General features: G+C 42.7%; 3 protein-coding genes and 1 long non-coding RNA gene across 9 annotated transcripts; 1 reads left to right on the plus strand and 3 right to left on the minus strand.

Moving 5' to 3' along the window:
- Window positions 1-2,708: 2,708 nt before the first annotated feature.
- On the minus strand, window positions 2,709-7,728 carry LOC116729963 (uncharacterized). Of its 4 annotated transcripts, none has more exons than XM_032578892.1 (8): window positions 7,644-7,728; window positions 6,681-6,885; window positions 5,953-6,229; window positions 5,333-5,440; window positions 4,241-4,380; window positions 4,011-4,107; window positions 3,554-3,678; window positions 2,709-3,434 (listed from the first exon to the last, which is right to left on the minus strand). In XM_032578892.1, the coding sequence occupies exons 3-8, from the start codon at window positions 6,035-6,037 to the stop codon at window positions 3,228-3,230; spliced, it is 762 nt and encodes a 253-aa protein (XP_032434783.1). In that variant the 5' UTR covers window positions 6,038-6,229; window positions 6,681-6,885; window positions 7,644-7,728; the 3' UTR covers window positions 2,709-3,227. The 4 variants fall into 4 exon arrangements, with proteins under 4 accessions (XP_032434783.1, XP_032434775.1, XP_032434800.1 ...); XM_032578884.1 differs by having other exon boundaries at window positions 6,583-6,885; XM_032578909.1 differs by having other exon boundaries at window positions 2,709-3,404; window positions 3,575-3,678; window positions 5,953-6,885.
- Window positions 7,729-10,659: 2,931 nt separating this feature from the next.
- On the plus strand, window positions 10,660-24,156 carry spata2l (spermatogenesis associated 2-like). Of its 2 annotated transcripts, none has more exons than XM_032579543.1 (6): window positions 10,660-10,758; window positions 17,946-18,250; window positions 18,609-18,896; window positions 20,186-21,850; window positions 22,238-22,407; window positions 23,929-24,156. In XM_032579543.1, exons 2-4 carry the CDS (start codon window positions 17,948-17,950, stop codon window positions 20,909-20,911), a joined length of 1,317 nt encoding a protein of 438 aa, XP_032435434.1. In that variant the 5' UTR covers window positions 10,660-10,758; window positions 17,946-17,947; the 3' UTR covers window positions 20,912-21,850; window positions 22,238-22,407; window positions 23,929-24,156. The 2 variants fall into 2 exon arrangements, with proteins under 2 accessions (XP_032435434.1, XP_032435426.1); XM_032579535.1 differs by lacking the exon at window positions 10,660-10,758 and adding an exon at window positions 10,792-11,428.
- On the minus strand, window positions 19,207-20,186 carry LOC116730419 (uncharacterized). The gene is made up of 2 exons (XR_004341323.1): window positions 19,734-20,186; window positions 19,207-19,647 (listed from the first exon to the last, which is right to left on the minus strand). It is a non-coding gene; the product is annotated as an uncharacterized LOC116730419 (long non-coding RNA).
- pdf (peptide deformylase, mitochondrial) lies at window positions 21,596-24,023 on the minus strand. 2 transcript variants are annotated; one of them, XM_032579606.1, is made up of 3 exons: window positions 23,923-24,023; window positions 22,710-23,284; window positions 21,596-22,435 (listed from the first exon to the last, which is right to left on the minus strand). In XM_032579606.1, the coding sequence occupies exons 2-3, from the start codon at window positions 23,275-23,277 to the stop codon at window positions 22,278-22,280; spliced, it is 726 nt and encodes a 241-aa protein (XP_032435497.1). In that variant the 5' UTR covers window positions 23,278-23,284; window positions 23,923-24,023; the 3' UTR covers window positions 21,596-22,277. The 2 variants fall into 2 exon arrangements, with proteins under 2 accessions (XP_032435497.1, XP_032435507.1); XM_032579616.1 differs by lacking the exon at window positions 23,923-24,023 and having other exon boundaries at window positions 22,710-23,600.
- Window positions 24,157-24,244: the final 88 nt, after the last annotated feature.

Here is a 24,244-nt window from a genome sequence, read left to right on the forward strand (position 1 = left end):
TTTTGAAGAAAAAAATTCCTAAAAAATGGAAAATGGCTAAAAATGGAAATCAAATGTCTGTGCCTCATCTATACAGACTGGTAGAACAAGTTCAAAGTGATTTTGAGTCAATAGGTCACATGACCTGGAAGCTATTGAAGAAAAACTCTCAATTTTGAAGAAAAAAATTCCTAAAAAATGGAAAATGGCTAAAAATGGAAAACAAATGACTGTGCCTCATCTAAAGAGACTATTAGAATTATTCCAAAGTGATTTTGAGTCAATAGGTCACATGACCTGGAAGCTATTGAAGAAAAACCCTCAATTTTGAAGAAAATAATTCCTAAAAAATGGAAAATGGCTAAAAATGGAAAACAAATGTCTGTGCCTCATCTAAAGAGACTAGTATAATTATTTCAAAGTGATTTTGAGTCAATAGGTCACATGACCTGGAAGCTATTGAAGAAAAACACTCAATTTTGATGAAATAAATACTTTAAAAATGGAAAATGATTTAAAATGGAAAACAAATGACTGTGCCTCATCTAAAGAGACTAGTATAATTATTTCAAAGTGATTTTGAGTCAATAGGTCACATGACCTGGAAGCTATTGAATAAAAACACTCAATTTTGAAGAAAAAAATTCCTAAAAAATGGAAAATGGCTAAAAATGGAAAACAAATGTCTGTGCCTCAATTAAAGGGACTATTAGAATTATTTCAAAGTGATTTTGAGTCAATAGGTCACATGACCTGGAAGCTATTGAAGAAAAACCCTCAATTTTGATGAAATAAATTAATTAAAAATTGAAAATGATTTAAAATGGAAAACAAATGACTGTGCCTCATCTAAAGAGACTAGTATAATTATTCCAAAGTGATTTTGAGTCAATAGGTCACATGACCTGGAAGCTATTGAAGAAAAACCCTCAATTTTGATGAAATAAATTAATTAAAAATTGAAAATGATTTAAAATGGAAAACAAATGACTGTGCCTCATCTAAAGAGACTAGTATAATTATTCCAAAGTGATTTTGAGTCAATAGGTCACATGACCTGGAAGCTATTGAATAAAAACACTCAATTTTGAAGAAAAAAATTCCTAAAAAATGGAAAATGGCTAAAAATGGAAAACAAATGACTGTGCCTCATCTATACAGACTGGTAGAACAAGTTCAAAGTGATTTTGAATCAATAGGTCACATGACCTGGAAGCTATTGAAGAAAAACCCTCAATTTTGAAGAAAATAATTCCTAAAAAATGGAAAATGGCTAAAAATGGAAAACAAATGTCTGTGCCTCAATTAAAGAGACTATTAGAATTATTTCAAAGTGATTTTGACTCAATAGGTCACATGACCTGGAAGCTATTGAAGAAAAACCCTCAATTTTGAAGAAAAAAATTCCTAAAAAATGGAAAATGATTTAAAATGGAAAACAAATGTCTGTGCCTCATCTAAAGAGACTATTAGAATTATTTCAAAGTGATTTTGAGTCAATAGGTCACATGACCTGGAAGCTATTGAAGAAAAACCCTCAATTTTGAAGAAAAAAATTCCTAAAAAATGGAAAATGGCTAAAAATGGAAATCAAATGTCTGTGCCTCATCTATACAGACTGGTAGAACAAGTTCAAAGTGATTTTGAGTCAATAGGTCACATGACCTGGAAGCTATTGAAGAAAAACTCTCAATTTTGAAGAAAAAAATTCCTAAAAAATGGAAAATGGCTAAAAATGGAAAACAAATGACTGTGCCTCATCTAAAGAGACTAGTATAATTATTCCAAAGTGATTTTGAGTCAATAGGTCACATGACCTGGAAGCTATTGAAGAAAAACACTCAATTTTGATGAAATAAATACTTTAAAAATGGAAAATGATTTAAAATGGAAAACAAATGACTGTGCCTCATCTAAAGAGACTAGTATAATTATTTCAAAGTGATTTTGAGTCAATAGGTCACATGACCTGGAAGCTATTGAAGAAAAACACTTAATTTTGAAGAAAATAATTCCTAAAAAATGGAAAATGGCTAAAAATGGAAAACAAATGTCTGTGCCTCATCTAAAGAGACTAGTATAATTATTCCAAAGTGATTTTGAGTCAATAGGTCACATGACCTGGAAGCTATTGAATAAAAACACTCAATTTTGAAGAAAAAAATTCCTAAAAAATGGAAAATGGCTAAAAATGGAAATCAAATGTCTGTGCCTCATCTATACAGACTGGTAGAACAATTTCAAAGTGATTTTGAGTCAATAGGTCACATGACCTGGAAGCTATTGAAGAAAAACACTTAATTTTGAAGAAAATAATTCCTAAAAAATGGAAAATGGCTAAAAATGGAAAACAAATGTCTGTGCCTCATCTAAAGAGACTATTAGAATTATTTCAAAGTGATTTTGAGTCAATAGGTCACATGACCTGGAAGCTATTGAAGAAAAACACTCAATTTTGATGAAAAAAATTAATTAAAAATTGAAAATGATTTAAAATGGAAAACAAATGACTGTGCCTCATCTAAAGAGACTAGTATAATTATTCCAAAGTGATTTTGAGTCAATAGGTCACATGACCTGGAAGCTATTGAAGAAAACATTATATTTCTTTGACAGGAATGTTAGGTTCAGTAATTTGTTGATAGTCCCTAAGTGAACCTTCGGGCGCTGCGGCCGGGAGCGGTGGAGAACCGCTGGCCGACAGTAGCGTTCATAAATCGGATCAACCTTGAGCTAAACGCCGCTTACTCCGCGGAGCTCGAATATCGAATATCCAACTTGAAACTAACTTCACTGCGGTGAAACTCGAACCCAGAACCAGGCGGGTTAACGAGTCCCTTCCTAAAAGTCTCTAGTCCAAGAATCTGCAGCCGAGTCGCCTCGTCCTCCACAGGCCGGGTCAGCCGAGGACTCGTCAGAAGCAACTCGCCGCGACCCGATGTGACACGATTTCCTGCCGCTTCGCTGCGTCCGGTCGGCTGTCAGCCGGAAACTCGTCAGCCTGGGTCAACACAGCAACCTGCCACAGGCAATCAGTCAGCAGGAGCAACCAGAACCAGACTGGTCAAAACTTGGATCTGCGGACAGAACTTTTCTCCAGAACTCTGTTTGCTAAAAAAATCTCCCAGAATTCCTCGGGTTTTTCTTTTCAACATGTTTTAATGTTTTGGACAGAAAATTTTCGGTTCTGTTTACAGGAATTCTTTTAGCCTGAATCTGGACGGAACCAGAACCGGTTCTGTTGGGTTTTAGAGGCTCCCGTCCAGCAGCTGGGTCTGCAGGTCCGCAGGGCTGCAGACGGTGAAAACGCGGTGGGAGGAGCTTCCTTGCTCCACCAAGGTTGCCACGGCAACGCCCAAGTCCAAATGGTTCAGGTAGCCGGGCGCCAGGCGCTCCGGAGTCGCCACACCTGTGTTGATCTTCACCTGTTGGAGAGGAAGAGGAGGCTGGAAGAACTGCATGGTGGGAGATGAACCATAAAAAATGGCAGATTTAGCAAAACAACTAAAACATGACAACATTAAAAGTGCTGGGAGGGGTCAGAGGTCAGAGCCAGGGGTCAGTCCCCCCTCACCTGGCACAGCCTGCAGTCTACCTGCGGGTATTCGTCTCGCAGCACCTGGCAGAAGGCCAGCGCGCTGGCGGCGCCGACCGTCAGGAAGCCGGTCCCCGGCATCAGCAGCTGCTCTCCGGCTCCCCCTGGAGGCAGAGCCACATGGAGCAGACTGGGGTTACTGGGAGCTGCACCTCCCCAACATGTTTCTTTGGGGTTTGTTAGAGAACTTTAGAGAACAAACAGCATCTCTATAGTGGAACATGGTGGTGGCAGCATCATGCTGTGGGAAGATGGCCGCAGCTAAATCAGGACGATACTGGAGGAAAACGTGGGGTCAAAGTTCAGCTTCTAGCAGGGCGACCAGCCAGAGGTCAGATTCATGAGCTGGAATGGCCTAGTCAAAGAAGCTTATTACTTCTGAGTCTTGTTGCCAATGACGATGCATCCCGGGCTTTGAATACTTTGCCATGATTACCTGTGATGAAGGTGTAGCTGCAGGACGGATCGTCCCTCACCAGGGGGAAAAACGTCTTCCAGGAGACGAAGGTGCTGAACAGCAGCGCGTCCAAAACCTGCAGAGGACGACAGGCAGGACGCATGAGGACAGCAGGGGACATGGGGGACATGAGGGACGGGAAGGAACAGGACAAGGACAGCAGGGGACATTCACGATCACTGTGTGCTGCAGGGTGTGTGTGTGCTGACCCAGTGCAGGTCCTGGAGGGTCTGGGTGTGTGGCGGGCCGCCCTGCCACCAGCTGAAGCCCAGGGCAGAAACCACGTCCGTCACCTTCCCCACCTGCTGCAGCAGCTGCTGCTTCGCCTGCTGCGCTCCGACCTCTGAGCCTGGACACACAGAGAGCGTGTCCGCATGGCGTCCCAACCTTAAATCATCGCTTTAGCATGTAAACGCATTGATTTAACATTAGCATGCTAACACGTTGAATTAAGGTTGGCATGCTAACCTTTTAATGTAATGTTAGCATGCTAACCTGTTGATTTAATGCAGGGGTGCCCAAAGTCGGTCCTCGAGGGCCGGCATCCTGCATGCTTTAGTTCTCTCACTGGTACCAACAACCTTTTCAGCGTGTCACTGTTCTTCTTAGGCCTTCCAATGAGCCATCTTTTGATCCCTAACCTGATTTAATGTTAGCATGCTAACATGTTGATTTAACGTTAGCATTGTTAACGCGTTGATTTAACGTTAGCATGCTAACGTGTTGATTTAACGTTAGCATGTTAACGTGTTGATTTAATGTTAGCATGCTAACGTGTTGATTTAACGTTAGCATGTTAACACGTTGATTTAACGTTAGCATGTTAACGCGTTGATTTAACGTTAGCATGTTAACGTGTTGATTTAACGTTAGCATGCTAACGTGTTGATTTAACGTTAGCATGTTAACGCGTTGATTTAACGTTACGTTAAATCAACGCGTTAACATGCTAACGTGTTGATGTTTTGCATCTGCAGTTTTACACTCAGCAGTAAATTCAAGCACTGAGAACTTAAGCAGCGAAAATGGTTGAAGAAGAAATGGGACCTCTGGGTCACCATGGAAACCCACTCCCCCATCAGCACCTGTGGAGCAGAACTCCTGTTCTACATGCTAGCAGCTAAGCTATAAATCTGTTGGGACGGGACTACTTGCTGGAGTCTGTCAGCTGCTCCAGCAGACGGACTCCAGCAGTCCGTCTGGGCCACCTGGGCAGGTGGCCATAATGTTCTGCCGAACTGTTTGTTTTGTACTGTTACTGCCATTCACCAGGAGAAGCATCATGCTGTGGGCCAACTCACCCACGTTCCCCACTACAGCGATGAGGTTGTCCTTGCTGCTGGGAGAGACGAAGGCCCGGAGTTTCTCCAGTCGGCCGCCGTCTCTGGAGATCACCGCCGCCTTAAACCCTGAAAACGGAGCAACCCGACTCAGCAACTAAAACACAACTAAACCCCAAAACAGCAACTACAACACAACTAAACCAAAAAACTAAACCCTAAAATCTGTCTTCTTTCTACAGGCTCTCCTTTGAGAATTGCTGTGGTTCAGCAGGAAGATGTTCTGCTCCATTCTGGACTTTTCAGAACATCATCCATCTGGAACCGCCTCAAGTAAAGGAGTTGATTCCAATGTTTGGTTGAGCTACTATTAATAACTTTATGCTGTCTACTCTCAGTTTGACTAAAGATGTGAGATTATAGATAATGGAGGAACGTGGGTTGTTTCGGGTTCCGGTTCGGCTGGTTTTACCCATAAAATCGCTTAAAAACACAATAGATTATAAATAGTTCAGCAGTTCATGGCTGGAAAATATTGAAAACCGCCAGGAAAACTCATAAAAACTAAAATACGCGAGGCGCAAAACTGCGCTGAATAAGAGTGACAATAAATAATAATAATAATAATAATAATAATGTACCTTTATCCAGCAGGGCTTTGACTATACCAGAGCCCACCGTCCCCGCTCCTCCCAGAACCAACACGACCCGGTCTGACTTGGACATGACCGCAGATGGACAAGAGGAGAAGGTTCTGTGTGAACTGGACCTGAAGCGGACCGCTTCTGGGCCGCAGCGAGCTGCAGACCGAGGCGGAGGAGAAGCTCCGCCCCTCACGGCCCGCTCAAGCTCCGCCCGCGGGCCGCGGCGCCTCGGAGGGACTGGAGCTTTGGAGGTTTTTGTTCAGATTCCTGATGCCTTAGAATATGGATGAGTCAAGATGAAGCTGAGATTAAATTATGATTCAAGTAGAATTAAATTCAGTTTGCAGGCTTTGCATAAATCTTTTATTTTAGCTGTTGATTAAAAAGATACTCAAATATATTTTTCACAAAATCTGATGTTATGCATCTGCCCCATTGCTATTATTATTAGTGGTAGATTATTACAATTAAAGATCTGTATTATTAAAGATTATTATGACGCTTTATTTCTATGTTCCCCTTGATTTTCTGAAGGAATCTGATAAATATTAAATTTTTATATATTCTTATACCGGTTCTACTGTAGCATCAGATTATGGGTGCTCAGATAAATACATGCCGATAAACCTCATAATAGATCATTAGAGATCAGCCCGTTATGAATGAGTGAATCATGCAGAGCAGGGAAGCAGCGCCATCTGGTGGAGGGAGTTGGTTCTTCGTACTGGTTGGTGACTTCAGCTGTTGCACATGAGGCGCTTTTCCACTGACGAGTCCCTGGCCGGTTAACGTCCGGCCCGGTTCGGTCTGGTTCTACCCCAGGTATTATCCGCTGCGTTCCCTGGGCGGGCCGTGAGCAGCAGCACCTGGTCGGCTCTCTGCTGCGGTTTCCAACGTCCTTCAACAATGGAGAACCTCCAGGTTCTGGTTCTGATGGACCAAAATAAACCCATTTGTTTCATTTTGTCTTGTAGAAATTCATTGCTCGCCCGAACATAATGATAAAGACTCAGATCAGCTGATTATTTCACTATAATTACATTCTGGCACTTTATTTTTTTAAATGTGCAACCTTTCGTATTTACATAATGTGGTCAGAAGATAAAAACTAGTAGCCACGCCTAAGCTTTATTATATTTGAATAAAAAATAAATAAAACTCGCATCACAAGTTTACATTATGTAGTTTCACACCGTCTGTGCTAAACTGCAGGTCAGAGAGCTGAGCAGCTTCACCGTTTCTCTCGTTTTTCCTGCTGTCTGTTCTTCAGAGCGGCTAACTGCTAACAGCTAACTGCTAGCAGCTAGCAGCGCTGCTAATTCATTCTGCTGCTAATGTTATGAATTGCGGTAGTTGGTGGTGAGGATGAAGGCGGAGAACACAGGTTGTGGTGTGAAAACAGATGATTATAACTCCCTCCGGGTAGAAAACAGACACAAGGCGTTCTTGATAGTTACTGGCATTTAATAACGATGCCGTGAGAACTGTACAAAACACTAAATACATTTTTACAGAAAGAAAGACACTCATAGATAGACTACTACACAGCAAAACATTTACAATAATGTGGCTTGACTTACAAAAAACAGACGTATTGCGTCACATTTAAAAAGACGTGGCTAACAAACTCGACAAATTCTTCAAATAAACATTATTTCCACACAAAACTAAAATACAAAAATGCGTACCTGACTGACCGCTTCAACCTGAAAGGGTTCAGAAAGAAACCAACCCAGCTACACGAGCCTCGGTGAACGCCTCACCGAACCTCCACCAACCAGGAAAATAAAGCATGCTGCCCTCTACCGAGTGCGGCGTGTAACTAAAAATATGAGCCTAAAACAAATTAAACATTGGTTCCGCTCCGGTAACATTTGTACAATCTTTAATAAACATAAAATATTTTACATCACTTTAACTTATCTACACCAACTTATAACCATGAAATGAACCCAAACTGTAGAACTGCCGCCGATGGCAGCCACATTAATGATGAGTCACAAGTTGCACAATCCAGGCAGCACAGGTGAGCGACAGCAATAACTCCCACACCGGTAGCAACTGGTATAAAGGCTAGAAATGACATGACAAACAGAATAGACGCGACAAGGAGCAGGGAACACAGGTGGGGTTAAATACACAAGGAAGGTAATCAAGGGAAACGAGGGACAGCTGAGGACAATCAAGGGTTGTCGGGACAGAGACACAACCGAACACAGAAACCTAAATAAACACACAGAAAAACCAAATCCTCACAACTAAACTTAGCGCATGTGCTACTGCGCTGCTGCTGGTTAAACTCTGATTGCTCCTCCGACTGAGCAGCTCTGGTAGCAGCAGCCAATCAAACCGTTTCGGCGCCGTCCCGGCCATAGACATGGTTCGTGTCCACTGAATAGGTGCTTCTGGTTCTACTCCTGAACTAAGTATCTGTTCAGTTTCATGATTCACCCAAAATCTGAAAAAAACAGCCGAGCAGAACCGGGCCGGATCTGTTAATGGAAAATTAATCTGGTGGTGACGGAACCGGGACAGAACACCGGGATCGGACCGCTTGGAAAAGCGCCTTTATGAACTGGAAGATGGTTAATCACCATTAAAGAGTTTCACAGAAGAACAGTCTGGCAGAGAGGACAGGAAACAGCGTCATGGCAAAACATCCTGTCGGCCTGCAGAGAAGACGCCTGCCAGGACGTCCCACCGCGAGGACATCCGTCCACCGCCAGGACCCGAGTCCGTACAGTATACATACGCATCTACCTGCATATATACATAAATAATATTTGCCTATTTACACACCCACATATATTTACACACACATACACACGCCTGCACCCCATTGCATCCACAGTGCTGTAAGACAAATTCATCACACAAATTCATCACCCCTGTTCATCCTTATACTTTTGAATAGTAACCATTTTAAGTTTTTTCTTAAAATATCTCATGCTTGGACTTTGCTTCAGCTCTTTAGTAAGTTTATTCCAAATTTTCACTCCAGTGACAGAAATGCACATTCTTTTCATTGTTGTTCGAACATATAAAGTTCTGAAGTTGAGGTTTTCTTTATAGTCATATCCCCAAACTCTATCAGTAAATTATTTTTGAATATTTCCTGGCAATAATTTGTTTCTTACTTTATACATAAACTGTGCAGTTTGAAACTCTACCAAATCTGGGAATTTCAGAAAATAAGAATCTATAAATAGATCGTTGGTATGACAATAAAAATCAACTTTGTGAACTATTTGACTGGCTCTTTTCTGTAATGCGCATAATACTTGATGATGGTGTTGCTGTGGTGGGCAGAGGTGCAGTCGTATGTGTACAGACAATAGAGCAGGGGGCTCAGCACACAGCCCTGTGGAGAGCCAGTACTAAGGCTGAGGGCAGTGGATGTATGTTTTCCCACCCTAACTCTCTGCTGTCGGTTGGTCAGGAAGCTCAGAATCCACATGCAGGTGGAGTGAGGGAGGCCCAGGTCCCCCAGTTTGTCCACCAGTCTGTGAGGGAGGATGGTATTAAAAGCAGAGCTGTAGTCTACAAAGAGCATCCGCACATAGCTCCCCTGCTGCTCCAGATGTGACAGAGCAGCACGGAGGGCCGTGATCACGGCGTCCTCTGTGGATCTGTTGGCTCTGTAGGCGAACTGGTGGGGGTCAAAGCCAAGAGGGAGAAGTGCTGTGATGTGACCCCGGACCAGTTTTTCAAAACACTTCGTCACCACAGCGGTTAGTGCCACTGGCCGGTAGTCGTTGAGGCAGGAGATGTGAGGTTTCTTGGGTATGGGGACTATGGTGGAAGATTTCAGGCAGGATGGGACTGTAGACAGGGCTAGGGACTGGTTGAAGATGGTGACTAGCTCATATTAGCTACATGACTGGCTAATGTTAGCTACCTGGTGACTAGCTAATGTTAGCTACACGACTAGCTAATGCCAATATATCATGTTAAGCTTGTTAACAAGGGTAGGCTACTAATTTCGTTATCTATGTTCAAAAGTGGGTAGTGCTGGTTACATTTACTTTAGTAACTTTTTTGGGGAAACTACTTATAAGAATAATTTTAATGCACTGCACTTGATATTAGTCTTTTACTTGACTAATATTATTCCTACTCTTGCTTGATTAGACTGATTTTGCATAAAGAAATTGACTTCAGATAGGAAACCTTAGATTTCTGCAATATATGAGCTAATGTCTGTGTAAATTTGAGTATAATTACTCAGCATTTTATACATGTCATTGTTTATATCCTTTCTGTTTATTTTGTATGAATAAACATGGTTATTTTATTTGAAATGTTACATAAAGGTTTGTTTAACCATTTATATTAAAGTAAAATCTCGTTTATTCTCCCTCCCCCCATTGTGTTACATGAGGCATTCATACTCACATAGCTCTTCGCCTGACCTTTGACCTTTGTTGACCCTCAGGGGATTCAGGTGGACCAGCAGTAGGTTCTGGGAAATACCCAAAACAGGTGACAATGTTTACCTTATCGGTGACGAGGCTCCTCCCCCTCATCCTCATCCTCCTCTTCCTCCCACACAAAGTGGGTAACTGAAATATAATTAATGTGTTTTTACCACCAAAACCCTGAGAAAAATAAAGAAAATAAAGAGAAACTTTATTCATTTATATCCATGACAGAAAACTCAGACTGGATCCGGTGGGTGGAAAGTAAGGATGTTCCACTCATGAACAGGAGGTGTCGCTGTGCACCTACAAGTCGCTTGCGATCCTCTAACACAGAAAGGAAGAAGAAGAAAAAGATCTGAGAGGTCGAGAGGTCCAGCGGCAGGTGAGGTTCTGTTTCTTCTTCTTCTGTTTGGACCCATGTCCGAACCGTCCGCCTCCACTTGGTGTTAGAGCCAGCGCTGGCTTCAGAACCGAGACTTCTTTGAGAAAAAGGAGAAATGGGTTTTGTTTTGAGAATTACTGAAAGCCCGGGTGGTGTCGAACCTCAGAATTAAGGCGTTTGGAGTTGACCAAAACCGAGCTTTTATTCGGGGCGGGTCCGGGACAGGACCGAACTTTACTTTGGATCAACCTCAGAACTTTAAACGGCGCTGAAGTTAGCTTCCGGTTCGGTGGTTCATTAATGGGCTATTTCACGAGTTTAAGGAATCAGGTCTACTTTTGATTATCTAGAGTTTTAATCGAACCGAATTATTCTACTGATCCCTCAGATTCTTGAAAACATGGTTTATGGTTTGGAAACGTTTTCATTTATCTGGAAAGACATTTTTTAGCAATTAAATGAGCATAAACGGAGTTGAGTTTTAAAACCGCAGAGCTGGGACCAGTTGAACAGGGACCAGTCCAGTCCCAGTTAAGCTTAGTGTTGATCTGCATTGATTCTGCTGGCTATAGCAGCAGTTTATGAATGAAGGAATGAAGAACAACTGGTTGGTTCTGAATGACTGACGCTGTTAAAGAGGAAAGACAAACCCGGAACAAAACAGTTTCAGGTTGGTGGCATTACATTTTTTTTTATTTTTTATTTTATTGAATATACAAAAATAACAATAACAATCTCAAACAACACGTCAATAACAGACATTACAAAAAAAAACAAATATCACAACTCCTGCTGTTAACAAAACCAATTAGATGCAAGGTTAGAACAAAGTATTAAAATAATGAAAAAAAAAGAAAATAAAATTAGATAAAATAATAATAATAAAAAATAATAATAAAATAAAATAACTTAATCAGAGGGGACTACTAACTGAAATTCTTCCATTAACTCAAACATTTTAATTGCGTTTAAATTCTGCATTTTTCTCAGAAATCTTTTAAAAAAGGAAAGATCATTTTTTAGAGCAGAGAATGAGAGGCAGCATTTTGCATAGCGACATTTATGGATATAATATTTGGTTATAATCATTAGAACATTTACTAAAAATTCCACATTTTTGTCTTTGATAGATAAACCGAATTTAATGTTTTGTAAGGAAATAAAATCCACATTTATTGTTTTAGAAGACAGAAAGTTTCGAAGTTGATCCCATAAGTTTAATATTTCTTTACATTCGTAAAACAAATGTTTAGTTGTTTCCAATTGAGTTTTACAAAAACCACAATTCTCAACATTAAACTTAAGTCTCTCTCTTAAGAACTCATTTGAAGGATATATGTTATTTATTATTTTAAAATGTAATTCTTTATATTTAGGAGGAATTGGGAATTTCAAATAATTTGTCCTAATTTTGACTATCATAGATTTGTTAAAATTTTGTAAGAAAACTGTGCTTTTTGTTCTTCCTGTGTACATAATATTTATAGATACTGATTCAAAAACCTGTTATTGCATTTATTATCTGTAATGTCCACATGCTCAATTTGAATCTTATGGAGTCTTGGAATAAAGAAGTTAGGTAAATAGTTTTTAAGTGACTGAATGAGGACATTAGTGAAACTATATAAAACTTTTTAATAAATTGTTAGTGAACAATCAGCTCCATATTTCCTGTTAAATTCCTCCAAACGTAGAATTTCACCATTTCCATCCAGTAAATGAGTAACTGACCAGATTTGTTTATTCCACCAATCTTCTAGAAAAATAGATCTTCTACACATAGAATGGCTCTGTTGTTCCACAGTGGGACATTATGAGGCTGAAGTTGTTTAAACATTAACTTCCACTGTAACAAAACCTGTTGGTGGAAATTAGAGAGTTATAGGGAGTTTAGATAATTCAAAATCACATTTCAATAACAGCTCAATACCTCCAACTTTTTGAAATACGAACGACGGCATAACAAACCAAATAAGATCACCGTTTTTTAAAAAGGACTGAAGCCATCTAATTTTTAAAGCACCATTCATAATTTCAAAATCGATTGCCTTGATACCACCTTCCTCAAAATGTTTTAGCAAATCACTTTTTCTGATGTAATGGTGCTTGTTTTTCCAAATAAAATTAAAATTAATTCTGTTAATCTGTTTTATGATATTTGGAGGGACAGCTAAGGAATATGCAGGAAACGTCAGCCTGGTTAAGGATTCAGTTTTTGTTTATAAAGTTCTACCAAACAACATCAAGCCTCTTTGAAGCCAAATATTTAAGGTTTTGCCACATTTATCAATGTTGTCTTGTAAATCTTTTCTAACACTGGTAGCTTTAATCCACATGCCTAAGTATTTAATTTCATTTTTAACTGGAATATTGAAAATTGAAGAATCAGAGCAGTTATGGATACTCATAATTTCACATTTATTTACATTCATCTGCAGCCCTGAGGCTGAGAGAACAACTTTATTTAGAGCTGGAGGAATTTGTTCTTTGTTTTTTAGGAAGAGGGTTGTATCATCTGCGAATTGGCTAATGATTATTTTCTGGTTATTTATTTTCAGACCTTCAATATTAGAGTTTTTAATTGTTATTGCAAGTAGTTCTGTGACTATAATAAATAAGAGAGGCGAGATACTGCAGCCTGATCTGATTCCTCTTTCTACTTTGAATCTGGGGCATGTGACAGAGACACACAGCTTAATATTAATATTAATATATAACAATATATATAAGTGTTAATATTGGTGTTTAACATGGTAATCATATTAAGAAAACTATTTCCAAAACCAAAATGTCTCAACGTGTTAACAATAAATTGCTGTTCCACAGAATCAAATGCTTTGTGTAAATCTAAAAACAACATAAAACCATCATCTCTTATTAATGACTATAATCAATCAGGTCCAGAACCAGGCGGATGTTGTTATGATGGATCTGCCTTTCAGAAAGCCGGATTGGGTTTGACTAATTATTTTAGGTAAGCCAGTTTTTAACCTCATTGCCAAAACTTTTGTTAAGATCTTGTAGTCAGTGTTCAACAGCGTGATAGGTCTTAAATTATTTAAATTTTTCTTATCTTTACCAGGTTTTAGGATTAGTTTAATTACGCCTTGTTTCATAGTTTCCATGAGTTCTTTCCTACTAACACATTCTTCTACAGCCTGAAACAACAAAAGTTTTAAATCCTCCCAGAAATGTTTCTAAAGATTAGCTGTGAGGCCGTCTGGTCAGAAGCCATATTTCTTATAGAAATGTCAAATTCAGAGATTCTTGGCTCTTCATCACAAATTTCTTTGAAGTTTTCATCAATAACAGGAACTAGATTATTTATTTTATCAAAAAAGGATGAAGTAATTTGTTCTGTATGTGAAGATTTATAAAGATTACTATAAAACTTAAATACTTCTTCTGTTATTCTCTTATTCTCAGAACATTCCACTTCATCAGTTATAAGACTATTAATTATTATATTCCTGTCTATGTTTTTCTAAGTTACAAAAAAAAGCACTATTTTTTTCTCCTTCTTCGATCCACCTGGCTCTGGACCTTACATAAGCACCTTTTGCCCTATTTATGTAAATCTCATCTAATTTAGATTGCAATTTATTTATTATTTCTTTATCCTCATCAGTCCAACTTAATTTTCTGTAAAGTGACATAAGATCTTTAATCACCATTGTCTCTTCTGCTTTTATTTTTCTATGTAACTCTTGACCAAATTTAATTGAATATTTTCTAATACTATATTTCAAGTATTCCCATTTAAGAATTGGTGTTTCAATAGAATTGTCACTTGATATATTTAGAATAAGTTCCTTAATAAATTGACAAAACTCTAAGTTTGTAAGAAGGTTTGAATTAAATTTCCAGTAATTATTGGGTTTAGAACTTCTATCTACTTTTTGTAGTTTTAAATTGATAATGCAGTGATCACTTAAAGGACAGTTTGCTATCTCTGTTTCTTTAATACACTCTAGGACTGCAGCACATACCAGCCAATAATCAATACCTGATCTACTATAACCATTAGGTTTGTGCCAGGTGAACTGTTTGACTCCACTGTGTAGCGCTCTCCACACGTCTATTAATTTCGTGTTACTAACAAATTCTTTAAGAATAGGATTTGGAGTTTCTTTGACCAGCAGTGAAGGCCATCGATCCATCGATCCATCAATCCATCGATCCATCGATCCACCGATCCATCGATCCATTGATCCATTGGTCCATCGATCCATCGATCCATTGGTCCATCGATCCATCGATCCATCGGTCCATCGATCCATTGATCCATCGATCCATTGGTCCATCGATCCATCGATCCATCGATCCATGGATCCATTGATCCATCGATCCATACATTCATCTGGAGCCAAGTTGAAATCCCCTCCAACTACGATATGATCAGTAGGAAAATTAGCAGTGAGCTCCACAATAACCCTTGTTATTTGATGTAACAGATTCCTGTTGTATTGATCATTATTATATCCATAAATGTTTAACAAAATTATTGGGACATTATCAACTTCTAAAACACAGGCTACCCAATGTCCATCCTTATCTGCTTTCTCACTCAAAATCTTACTGGACACCTGAGAAAGCAGATGGCGACTCCAGCAGGTCCATTTGTCCCTGAAGAGAATTTTATCTCCCATTGCTGCGACCAGAACTTCACGTCAGATGCATCAGAATGAGTTTCCTGTAAAAAGCTGCAGTGTGCTTGTTGTCCTTTACAAAACAAAAAACTGCTTTCCGTTTAAGTGAATCTTTTAGTCCCCTTGTGTTAAAAGAAACTAAAGAAAAATCGGTTTTTAACTGAACAGTAGAACAGATGAACACATGAACAGATGAACACATGAACAAACGGTTTAGGAGAGTGAAAAAAACCTTGAGTGAGACTTTAACAGAACTGTCCTCTAAGTTTCCATGTTCATTTCTGCTGCATCTCAGTTCTCAACTGTAGAAACATCCATGATGCCTCTGATGAACCCAAACGGGCCCTGAAACCTGCAGCTTTGCCTTCTTTTCTTGCTTTTTACATTTTTGGCCACAGTTCTTGTCTCGCTTTCCAGTCTTCTGGTGTCAAATCTTCAGAGAAGCGAACTCCTTCTTCAAGTTTTAGTTCTCTTCCAGATGTCGTCTCTCAAGGCTCGTCTCACAAACAGAATAATAACCTGTCTGTCCCTGTTATGCATCTTTCGACCCACTCTGGACAACATCAACCTCTTCATCCATCTTTGAAGCCAAATCAGGTGCAATTTTGCACAGAAGCGCCACAACTTCATCTCGGATGTTCTCACCAGAGTTTTCCTTTTATGCCGAGGCACCAAATCTTTTATATCTTTCACTGTTCAGGTCTCCTTCTTTCAACTGCATGTTCTCTTTGGAGAGTGTATCCACTTGTTTCTCCAATTCTATTATTTTCTTTTTGCAATCGTTTAGCTCCTCTGAGTTGAGCTGAACCGATTTAGCAATAGCCGCTAGCATAACACTGTGCTGCTTTATTTGCAAGCCAACTTCTTCCATGCGGTCATTTACTTTCTGTCCTAAGGAACTTATAGCTCTTAAAATAGCCTCAGTGTTCATTTGATCCTGGGACGAACCTTTAGCTCTTTTTTCCATGTGTGTGTTTTTTTCCGGAGTGCTGGTCGGGGTTCTGGTCGGGGTTCTGGTCGGGTTCTGGCTTCCCTTCCCCGTTTGCCAGCTGCAGCTGATTCCATTGGCACAGAATAGTCGTGATCACTTTTAGAATGCAAAGTCTTGACTGCAGGTGGCAGAAACTTATTGCTTTTCTTCATACTTCAAGCTGAGAACTGATTTTTACAAATATTTACTAGTAGTTTTACTTCATGAAGTAATTTAGAGTCGGGACCTCTTAGGGAGCTCAGAGAAACATGACTGCCCTGTCCGCCATCTTCTCGGAACCCTTGGTGGCATTACATCAGGGTTGGACCTGCAGTGTGGGTCCAGAGCAGCACAGTTCTGGTTCTGATCCAATCTGGACCTCTGATGATAACACAAAAATACCCAGAATTTCACTGGTTACCTGCTATTTTATATCATGTAATCAGATATAATCTGGGCTTATTTGGGCTGGATTCACTGCGGCTTCAGGTTCTGTCTGACCCTGTCCAAAAAATGAACTCATTTCTTCCAAACCTTAGACGGTCAGAACCTTCTTCAGGTTTCCTGCTGAAGTTTCATTTGAGCTCAAACTTTATTGGCAGATTTTGGCAGTTACATAAAATAATGATAAAAAGTAATAAAGAAACAACACAACACACATCGTAGTAAACAGAAGGAAAAATGCAACAAACTAAAGTTTTTATTCTTAGAATCTTATTTTGAACTAGAGCTGATTTTAAAAAACATTTTAAAAAAATACAACAGGAAATAGCCCTTTACTGCACCTTTGAATCACAAGCTAACTTCAGCATTGAGTTCAGGGCACTGAAGTTAGCTTCCGATTCTGAAATTCAATTTTTACTTCAAAGAACAGCAGAAATAATTTCTGTAAGGAACTGCTTCAGGAAGAACAACAGAAAAACTAATAACTTTACACAGAGACAGATTGACCTGTTTGATTATATTTAAACTTCCACTTCCGGTTCATAATGTCCCTGTCTGGTTTTATTAATTCTGGATTTATTTTCTTACTTCTGATGAAAGCTGATGGAGAACTGGAAAGACAGGAACTGACATCATCACTGATTAAAACAGTAAAAGTTTGGGAAAATGCCCCATAGTTTTAATCATTTTCACAAGTAAAAACCTTAAAAATATAAATTAAGATGTTTTAAATAGCTACTTTAGTTGTGGCAGCATCATACTGTGGGAAGATGGGCAGAGATAATCAAAACACTCAGCTGAGACTGGGGTCAAAGTTCAGCTTACAGCAGCCAGAAATATTATGGTTCAGTTCAAAGCTCATTCATGGGTTGGAACGGCCTAGTCAAAGTCCAAACCTGAATACGTTGGAATCTGTGGGAAAACGGCTGAAGACGCCCTAACCCCGGAGGTTCTGCAGAGTTCTGACTCAGACAGGAGGGATATAAAAACACTCCACACTTTTCAGATTTCATTAGTGATGAATATTAAAGCCACGATCCTCCTCTTCCTCACGATGAAGGTCCACTCGCTGGGTACCGAGTTCGGGTCCTGGTCCCGGTTCTGATATTCTTCTCGTCCCTCAGAGATGCACGGTGTGGACCTGGTCCGGGCGTACGACCGGGTTCTGGAGCAGCAGATCCTGGGTCAGGGGTCGTGCCAGGCCTGTCAGGACGAGATGTTGAGGTCAGAGGTCGAGGGCCTCCTGGCGACCTCCGACCCCCGGGAGCTGCACGGCCTGGGCCTGGAGCCGCTGCGGCTGATGGAGGAGGTTCTGGAGGCCCGGTGCGGTCCGGGTCTGCGTGGCCTGGCCCGGACCTTCGAGGTTCTGGAGCAGGCGGCGTTGAACCTGTACCTGGGCCCCTGGAGGGAGGAGTACCGGGTGATCAAGGTACCGCCGGACCCTGGAGCGGCCGACTGACGAACAGTATAATTATTATTATTTACTGTCTATAACGATAATTCATTGTTCAGAGCCAAAGTGCAAACCGACAGTTCCTAAAACAATTCCTTTGCTTTCATCTGTAATGATCCAGATCTGCTAAGTTAACATTTTTCTCCCACATGTTAACTAACTTTAACTAAAAGTAGATTTATTCAGTTTTATTAAAATCTGAGCTGTGTTTTGTGAAGCTGCACTCGCCTCTAGGGGGCGCCCGATGTTCTTAAAGGCGCAGGTCGTCATGGAGAAGTTAGCTTGAAGCCTCCTCAGCGTTTAACGTTGTGGCGTTTCATCTGCTTTGGTCCAGATGTACTCCGGTACCTTCACCCACTGCGTCGCTCCGGTACTTTCGGCGCCGCAGACCGAGGAAGTGTTCGGCCTGCTGGGGTACCGGCCCGGCCCGGCCCAGACCCGGTTGTTGCGCCTGCAGCCTGCTGGCGGCGTGGCGGCGCCGCGGGAGCTGCTGCGCCTGGCCTGCGCCTTCTTCCTGGCCCGCTGCGAGTGTCGCCTCCTGCTGGCCGCCCTGGGAAAGCGTGGCGGCGCCCGCTGGGAGCTAGGCGTGGTGCGGGAGCGGCGGAAAGGCCAGCGGCTGCAGGTACGGCTGCTGAACTTTGACCTCAACTTTAATGCATCACCTTGTCTCCAGGTCTCATCTTTATTTACTCTGATTCCCTTCCAGGAGCTTCTTCTTAGACAGGAATTTCAGCATTTAACTGAAAAACGATTAAAGTATTTATAGCAGATGTTTCTCCTGAACCATTAATCCAGTTCAGCCCGGTTTGCCTCAGAACCTCCAGGTGGAGCCTCACCTGGGGCTGACCAGGTGGTTCTAAACCGTAACCGGCCCTTTAAATATTGCTGACACGATAAAACCGCTTCCATGATTGAAAACATGAACTACTGTATTTGTTCTGTAAACACAAAAGCTTTTAATAATAAATATTCACAGAATATTTATTATTCTATAAATCACAGAATTATATAAATTCCACGGAGCATTGTTGTTTTTCTCAGTAATAATTGGGTCAAACGCCGGCGCCATCTTATGACATCATCAGGTAAGTCGAACCTGAAACGACCGATTAACGGAAGCGCAGGGAGTTGATCAGAGCGATTTCTCTGCCGTTTTGGAGGAAGGATCCACATCGAGTGATGAAGAGGAGGGAGTCGGAAGCCATATTTAGTATTTATTGATCAATAAAGTCCAGGAAGTGACGATGACTCAAACGTTTCTGAGAAGAAGAAACGGTGAAGGTTTGGATCTGAACGTCTGTCTCCTTCTGATAACCGTAAATATTTCAGGGTTGTTTTTTTTTTTAGGGATTTTCACTCTGTGTTCATGTTGTCTGCAGAAAGAAAGCAACAATATATTATATTTAAACTATTTACAATAAGGCTAATGAAATTATTTACAGAACTTCAACTTCCTCACCATGGATACGTTTGTCTCATTTTTACAGGGACTCGCACACAAAAGTCAAAAGGTTTTTAACTGATGAAAATACGGAGCGATTGTTTGCTGGTAGACATGGCGGATACACGCACAGTTTGACTGCTATGTTTTGACTTACCCTGATTATGTCACAAGATGGCGCCGCTGCTCTACTTTCTGTAATCTGTGAGAAATATTTATTAAACTCTTTAGTGTTGCAAAATTAAAGCAGCAGTTTGTCTTTTCAAATCATTTTGTTGTGTCAGCTATACTTTAGGAGCTCCAAGTCTGGAAATGATGGAGGACTGCAGGTCAAAGGAGTCTGACCTTTGACCTGCAGGTGTCTGAGCTCAGCTTCTGCTATGGTTTGGTTCTGGTCCGGTTGGTTTTAAAGGCCCGGTTCTTCTTCTGCCACTGGAAGCGATTGAAGCTGAATGTTTGTCTTTGGACAGGTTGCTATTGACAACGCTGAGCGGCTGCTGTCTGTCCTGGAGGACGCAGAGGGAGAGTTGGACCTGTACCGGGACGACAGCACGGCGCCCCCGGGTGGCCAGCGGCGCAGCAACGGGCCGGTGGCGGCGCCCCGCAGCAGGAGGTTTGGTCCGGTCGTTCCCCCGCCGCTGGAGGCAGAGAGAGGGCGACCCCACGACCTCTGCGGCTGTCTCCGTGCCGCAGAGGTCATGGAGACTCCGCTTAGTCTCCAGCGCTGCCTGGACTGCGGTGTCCTCCATGACATCACTTGCGTCCACCTGACCGACTGCAGCCTGCAGCGCCACCAGGTGGAGCCGGCGAGCGGCGTCCCAGAGACGGGGCCGGAGACAGGGGAGGAGCGTCCCCGAGACGCCGTCCCCGAGGACACGGCCACCTGCGGTGACACCGCCGCCTCTCAGCCAATCAGCTACCACTGTGAAGCGGCCAGCGCCAACCCCCACCTGCTGTGCCTCACCTGCAGAGCCGTCCACGGCGCCGCCTGTGTGGAGGGCAAGCTGTGCCGCTTGGCCCACCGGACCCGCTGCCTGGGGACGTGTTCCTGCGGGAAGTCCTGCTGCGGGACGCCGCGTGTCCTGTGCCTCTACTGCGGCGACGAGTTCTGCAGGGACTGCTGGTACAAGAACCCGCTGACCTGCGTCTGCGGACGCAGCTTCCACCTGTCCACCGACCTGTCCACCTCCGTCTGAGGACTTCCTGCTCTTCGGGCTCAATGAGCCGAACCTCAGTGCCTGAGAGAGCAACACGTTGCAAGTTCACTTTGTTGCAGCAAACAGGAAGGGCGGGACGGACCGCTGTCAGTCCCATAGCTTATTTGGAAACGGGACCATTGCACTCCGGAAGTGAAGGGGGCTCTATTACCTATATTATCCACGGTCTCCCATTTTTATTTTCCTTTGAAATCTGTGATATATCTTCACTTTTAGGAAGGATTTTCATTCTCAGCTTGTATTTGAACTTCTATCTTTTATTTTCTTCAGTGCAGCTCACAGTTTTTAACAAGTTCTGTAGCTTCTGTGAACTTCTAAATCTGCTCCTTAGTCGCATCTTTTCGGGCCTGATACTGCCTCTAGTGGCGTGGGGTGGTAACACAACTAATAAAATTACATTACTAAATCAGAATACCACAGGGGAGCGGACCTTGATGCTCCTACTGCCTTTTTTTGAGTATTTTTTTTAAATCTGTGCGTCAGGAGGCCTGCTTGTGCTTCTCAACAGTATTTAGCTAAAAATAATTTAGCAAAATGAATGAGTCTGGCTGTTCAGAGGCCGGGCTCATGGAGGGGGCGGATCTACGCCTCTATCAAATTATGGGCAAGAATATTTTTTTTTCCAACATGCATTTGTTTGTGAATAAAACCGTACGTCTGATGTTGAAATTAGAAAAATCGTTTCTATTTATTTTGCTAATTGTTCTCTAATAGCAGAAAAACTGACGACGCCCCCAAATACAGAGAAAACATCTGGCTTCAATTTCATCTTTCTGCCCCACAGCTGGGCTAAATGGGCTGGAGGTGAGCGTCCAGCAGAGAGCAGCTCTTCATGCAGGGCCGGCCCAAGGCGATCAGGGCCTCAAGCAGAACCTGACGGACCGGATCCGATGTTGACCGGATCCTACCAGCACAGAGGTAAAGAACCAGAAGAACCTCTGGTTTCAGAGTTTGCTTGGTTTCACTTTTCAGAAAATCAGAGAAACGTTCCTTAATAACGAGAATAGATCCACACAGTCAGTTCTGATGGTTCTGGAGGTTCTGATGACTCTGGTTCCTGTTGGTGAAAAAAGTTCAGTTTGTCAAAGAAAGGCAACAGAACCTCAGACCCATCAGGGGATTTTATATTCCAGAACCTGGACCTCTGCTCAGTATCTGCTCTCAGTTCTGGTTCTGAAACGTTCTGGTACCAGCTGGGCCAGAACCGGGTCGAGTTCAGAACATCTTTTGTGCTCAGACTGATGAAGATCAGATTCAGCTCATTTCATCTTAAAGAGATTTTATTTGACCTGTTTGGTTCACCAGAACCAGGGTCCAGCTCTGCGTTGCCCGGGGCCGGCTGGCGCTAGTCGTTGTGCTCCTGCCAGTTGATGTTGACGAAGGTTCTGGAGTCCATGCGGTCCAGGAACAGAACTCCGTCCAGGTGGTCCATCTCGTGCTGCAGGATCCGGGCCGGCCAGCCGCTCGCCTGCCAGGTGACCTCTTGACCTTTCTCGTTCAGGCCTGAAAACAGGAAGCAGAACCCCTGAATGCTCCATTATTAATTTCCTTAAAGTTCCGATTGTTTATAGAGTTCAAAGGTCATTTCACCAGCCAGAAGTACCATAAATCTACTCCATCAGTAGAACTCAACCAATCAGAACCGATCAGAACCAGCCTCCTTACCTGATCGGTTCTGATGCTTTGCTACATTAAAGAGGACGAAATGGAAACATTTCATGGGTTGATTTTCTCCTGAACCAGCAGAATCCAGTTCTGGACGGGTTTCCAGACGTACCTGACACTTCCACGGACCGGAACCGCGGCACGGCGGCGGAGAAGCCCGAGACGCTCTCGCAGGCCTCCTGAGACAGAACCGTGCTGCTGTCCAGAACCCGGAGCTCCGGGTTCAGGAAGATCCGGAGCGGCTGGATGGAGAGGCCGAGGGCCCGCCGGGCCGCGGGCGGAACCGCCTCGAACAGGTTCCAGGGATACTCCAGCATCAGGATGCGGAGCGGCACGCCCACCTGCGGCGCGCTCAGACCCACGCACTGCAGCCTCCTCATCACCGTCACCATGGTTACCAGAACCTGCTGGATCTCCGGGCCCGCTATGGCCGCCGGGTCCACGCCGGCGGCCCGGCAGCGCAGGACCGGGTCGCCCACCTGGCACACGTGGCTGTAAGGGGGGGTTGGAGGGGGGCGGAGCTTCCGCTTCACGTACTGCAGGTAGGAGCGCACCTTAACGCCGCTGGACCAAGAGCGACTGCAGGCGGATCGGACCAGGACTCTGCATGAGGAGGAAGCGGTTCTGGACGCACAGAACCCGAATCTGGACCAGGCGAGCAGAGCGGCGCTGGAGGTCATGGCGACGCTGGAGGTCAGGATGGATCAGGACAAAAGGGATGTTAAAGTCACAGAAGAAGAAGAAGAAATGGGAAATGTTCAGTAGAACCAGAACCTTCTGAAGGCCACCTCACTGTTTACACAGATCGGGCATAACATTATGACCACCTGCCTAAATGTTAAGCCAGGGCTGGGCAGCCCATGCCTGCAGAGTTTAGGTGCGCCTCTGCTTCAATACACCTGAGTCACATAATCGAGGTGATTAGCAGGACTCTGGAGAACCTGACTGCACTGAGGAGGAGATTCTGCTGTGTTGGACCAGAGAGACAGCTGAGAGTCGCAGGACGCCAGAGGACAGGGATTGCCCCTGTCTTAAGTCCAGTAATTCCCACCCACTTACAGCAGCCATGATGAAGGGTCATCAGCCACTGTACTTGTCGGTGGTCATAATGTTATGCCTGAGACATGTATTTCTGATTTAATCAGAAACCACCAGTTTAGTTAAGCGCACCATTAAACCCCGCCCGCCCGGTCTGTCTGGTACATTAAAACATGCTCTCCTATCCAGCAACTCCACAAAGTATTATTGAGTATTACCGCTGCCGCGGTTTTAGTCTGAAATAAATGACGTATTTCCTTGTCAGTGGTTAATAGACTTCCTGTTACCTGCAGGTCCGCTGATGCTGAAGCTACCTGAGCTACAAATATCTCAGTTCTGGAAGGAGAAGCCAGGACAGAGGAGAGGCGCTCCCTGTGATCACTTCCTGGTCTACCACGCATGCGCAGCACGATTCACTTCACAATAAAAGCCTATATTTGGACCAAGGTTCTCAAACTGTGGCTCCTGTTCTGTTCCTGCCGGTCATGGTTCTCAAAGGAAATGTTGGTGTCAACTAATCATATAATTAACTGAAATTATTATTTTTCTCCCTAAATATTTACACTGATTATTAAAACTCTGGACTTCAGGAGATTTTATTTTGAAGGT

Source organism: Xiphophorus hellerii, chromosome 2, assembly GCF_003331165.1.
Source record: "Xiphophorus hellerii strain 12219 chromosome 2, Xiphophorus_hellerii-4.1, whole genome shotgun sequence".
In the NCBI taxonomy this organism is placed as follows: Eukaryota; Metazoa; Chordata; class Actinopteri; order Cyprinodontiformes; family Poeciliidae; genus Xiphophorus; species Xiphophorus hellerii.

Bases quoted from the DNA above. Each gene is read 5' to 3' on its own strand.
- LOC116729963 (XM_032578892.1), bottom strand. From the start codon at position 6,037: ATGTCCAAGTCAGACCGGGTCGTGTTGGTTCTGGGAGGAGCGGGGACG. The intron at 4,381-5,332 runs GTGAGTTGGCCC...CTGTGTGTCCAG, and splicing joins CGCTGTAGTGGGGAACGTGG to GCTCAGAGGTCGGAGCGCAG. The intron at 4,108-4,240 runs GTCAGCACACAC...CGTCCTCTGCAG, and splicing joins CCCTCCAGGACCTGCACTGG to GTTTTGGACGCGCTGCTGTT.
- spata2l (XM_032579535.1), top strand. From the start codon at position 11,377: ATGACTGACGCTGTTAAAGAGGAAAGACAAACCCGGAACAAAACAGTT. The intron at 11,429-17,945 runs GTTGGTGGCATT...CTCGTCCCTCAG, and splicing joins CCGGAACAAAACAGTTTCAG to AGATGCACGGTGTGGACCTG. The intron at 18,251-18,608 runs GTACCGCCGGAC...GCTTTGGTCCAG, and splicing joins AGGAGTACCGGGTGATCAAG to ATGTACTCCGGTACCTTCAC.
- pdf (XM_032579606.1), bottom strand. From the start codon at position 23,277: ATGACCTCCAGCGCCGCTCTGCTCGCCTGGTCCAGATTCGGGTTCTGT. The intron at 22,436-22,709 runs GTACGTCTGGAA...TCCTGTTTTCAG, and splicing joins CCGGTCCGTGGAAGTGTCAG to GCCTGAACGAGAAAGGTCAA.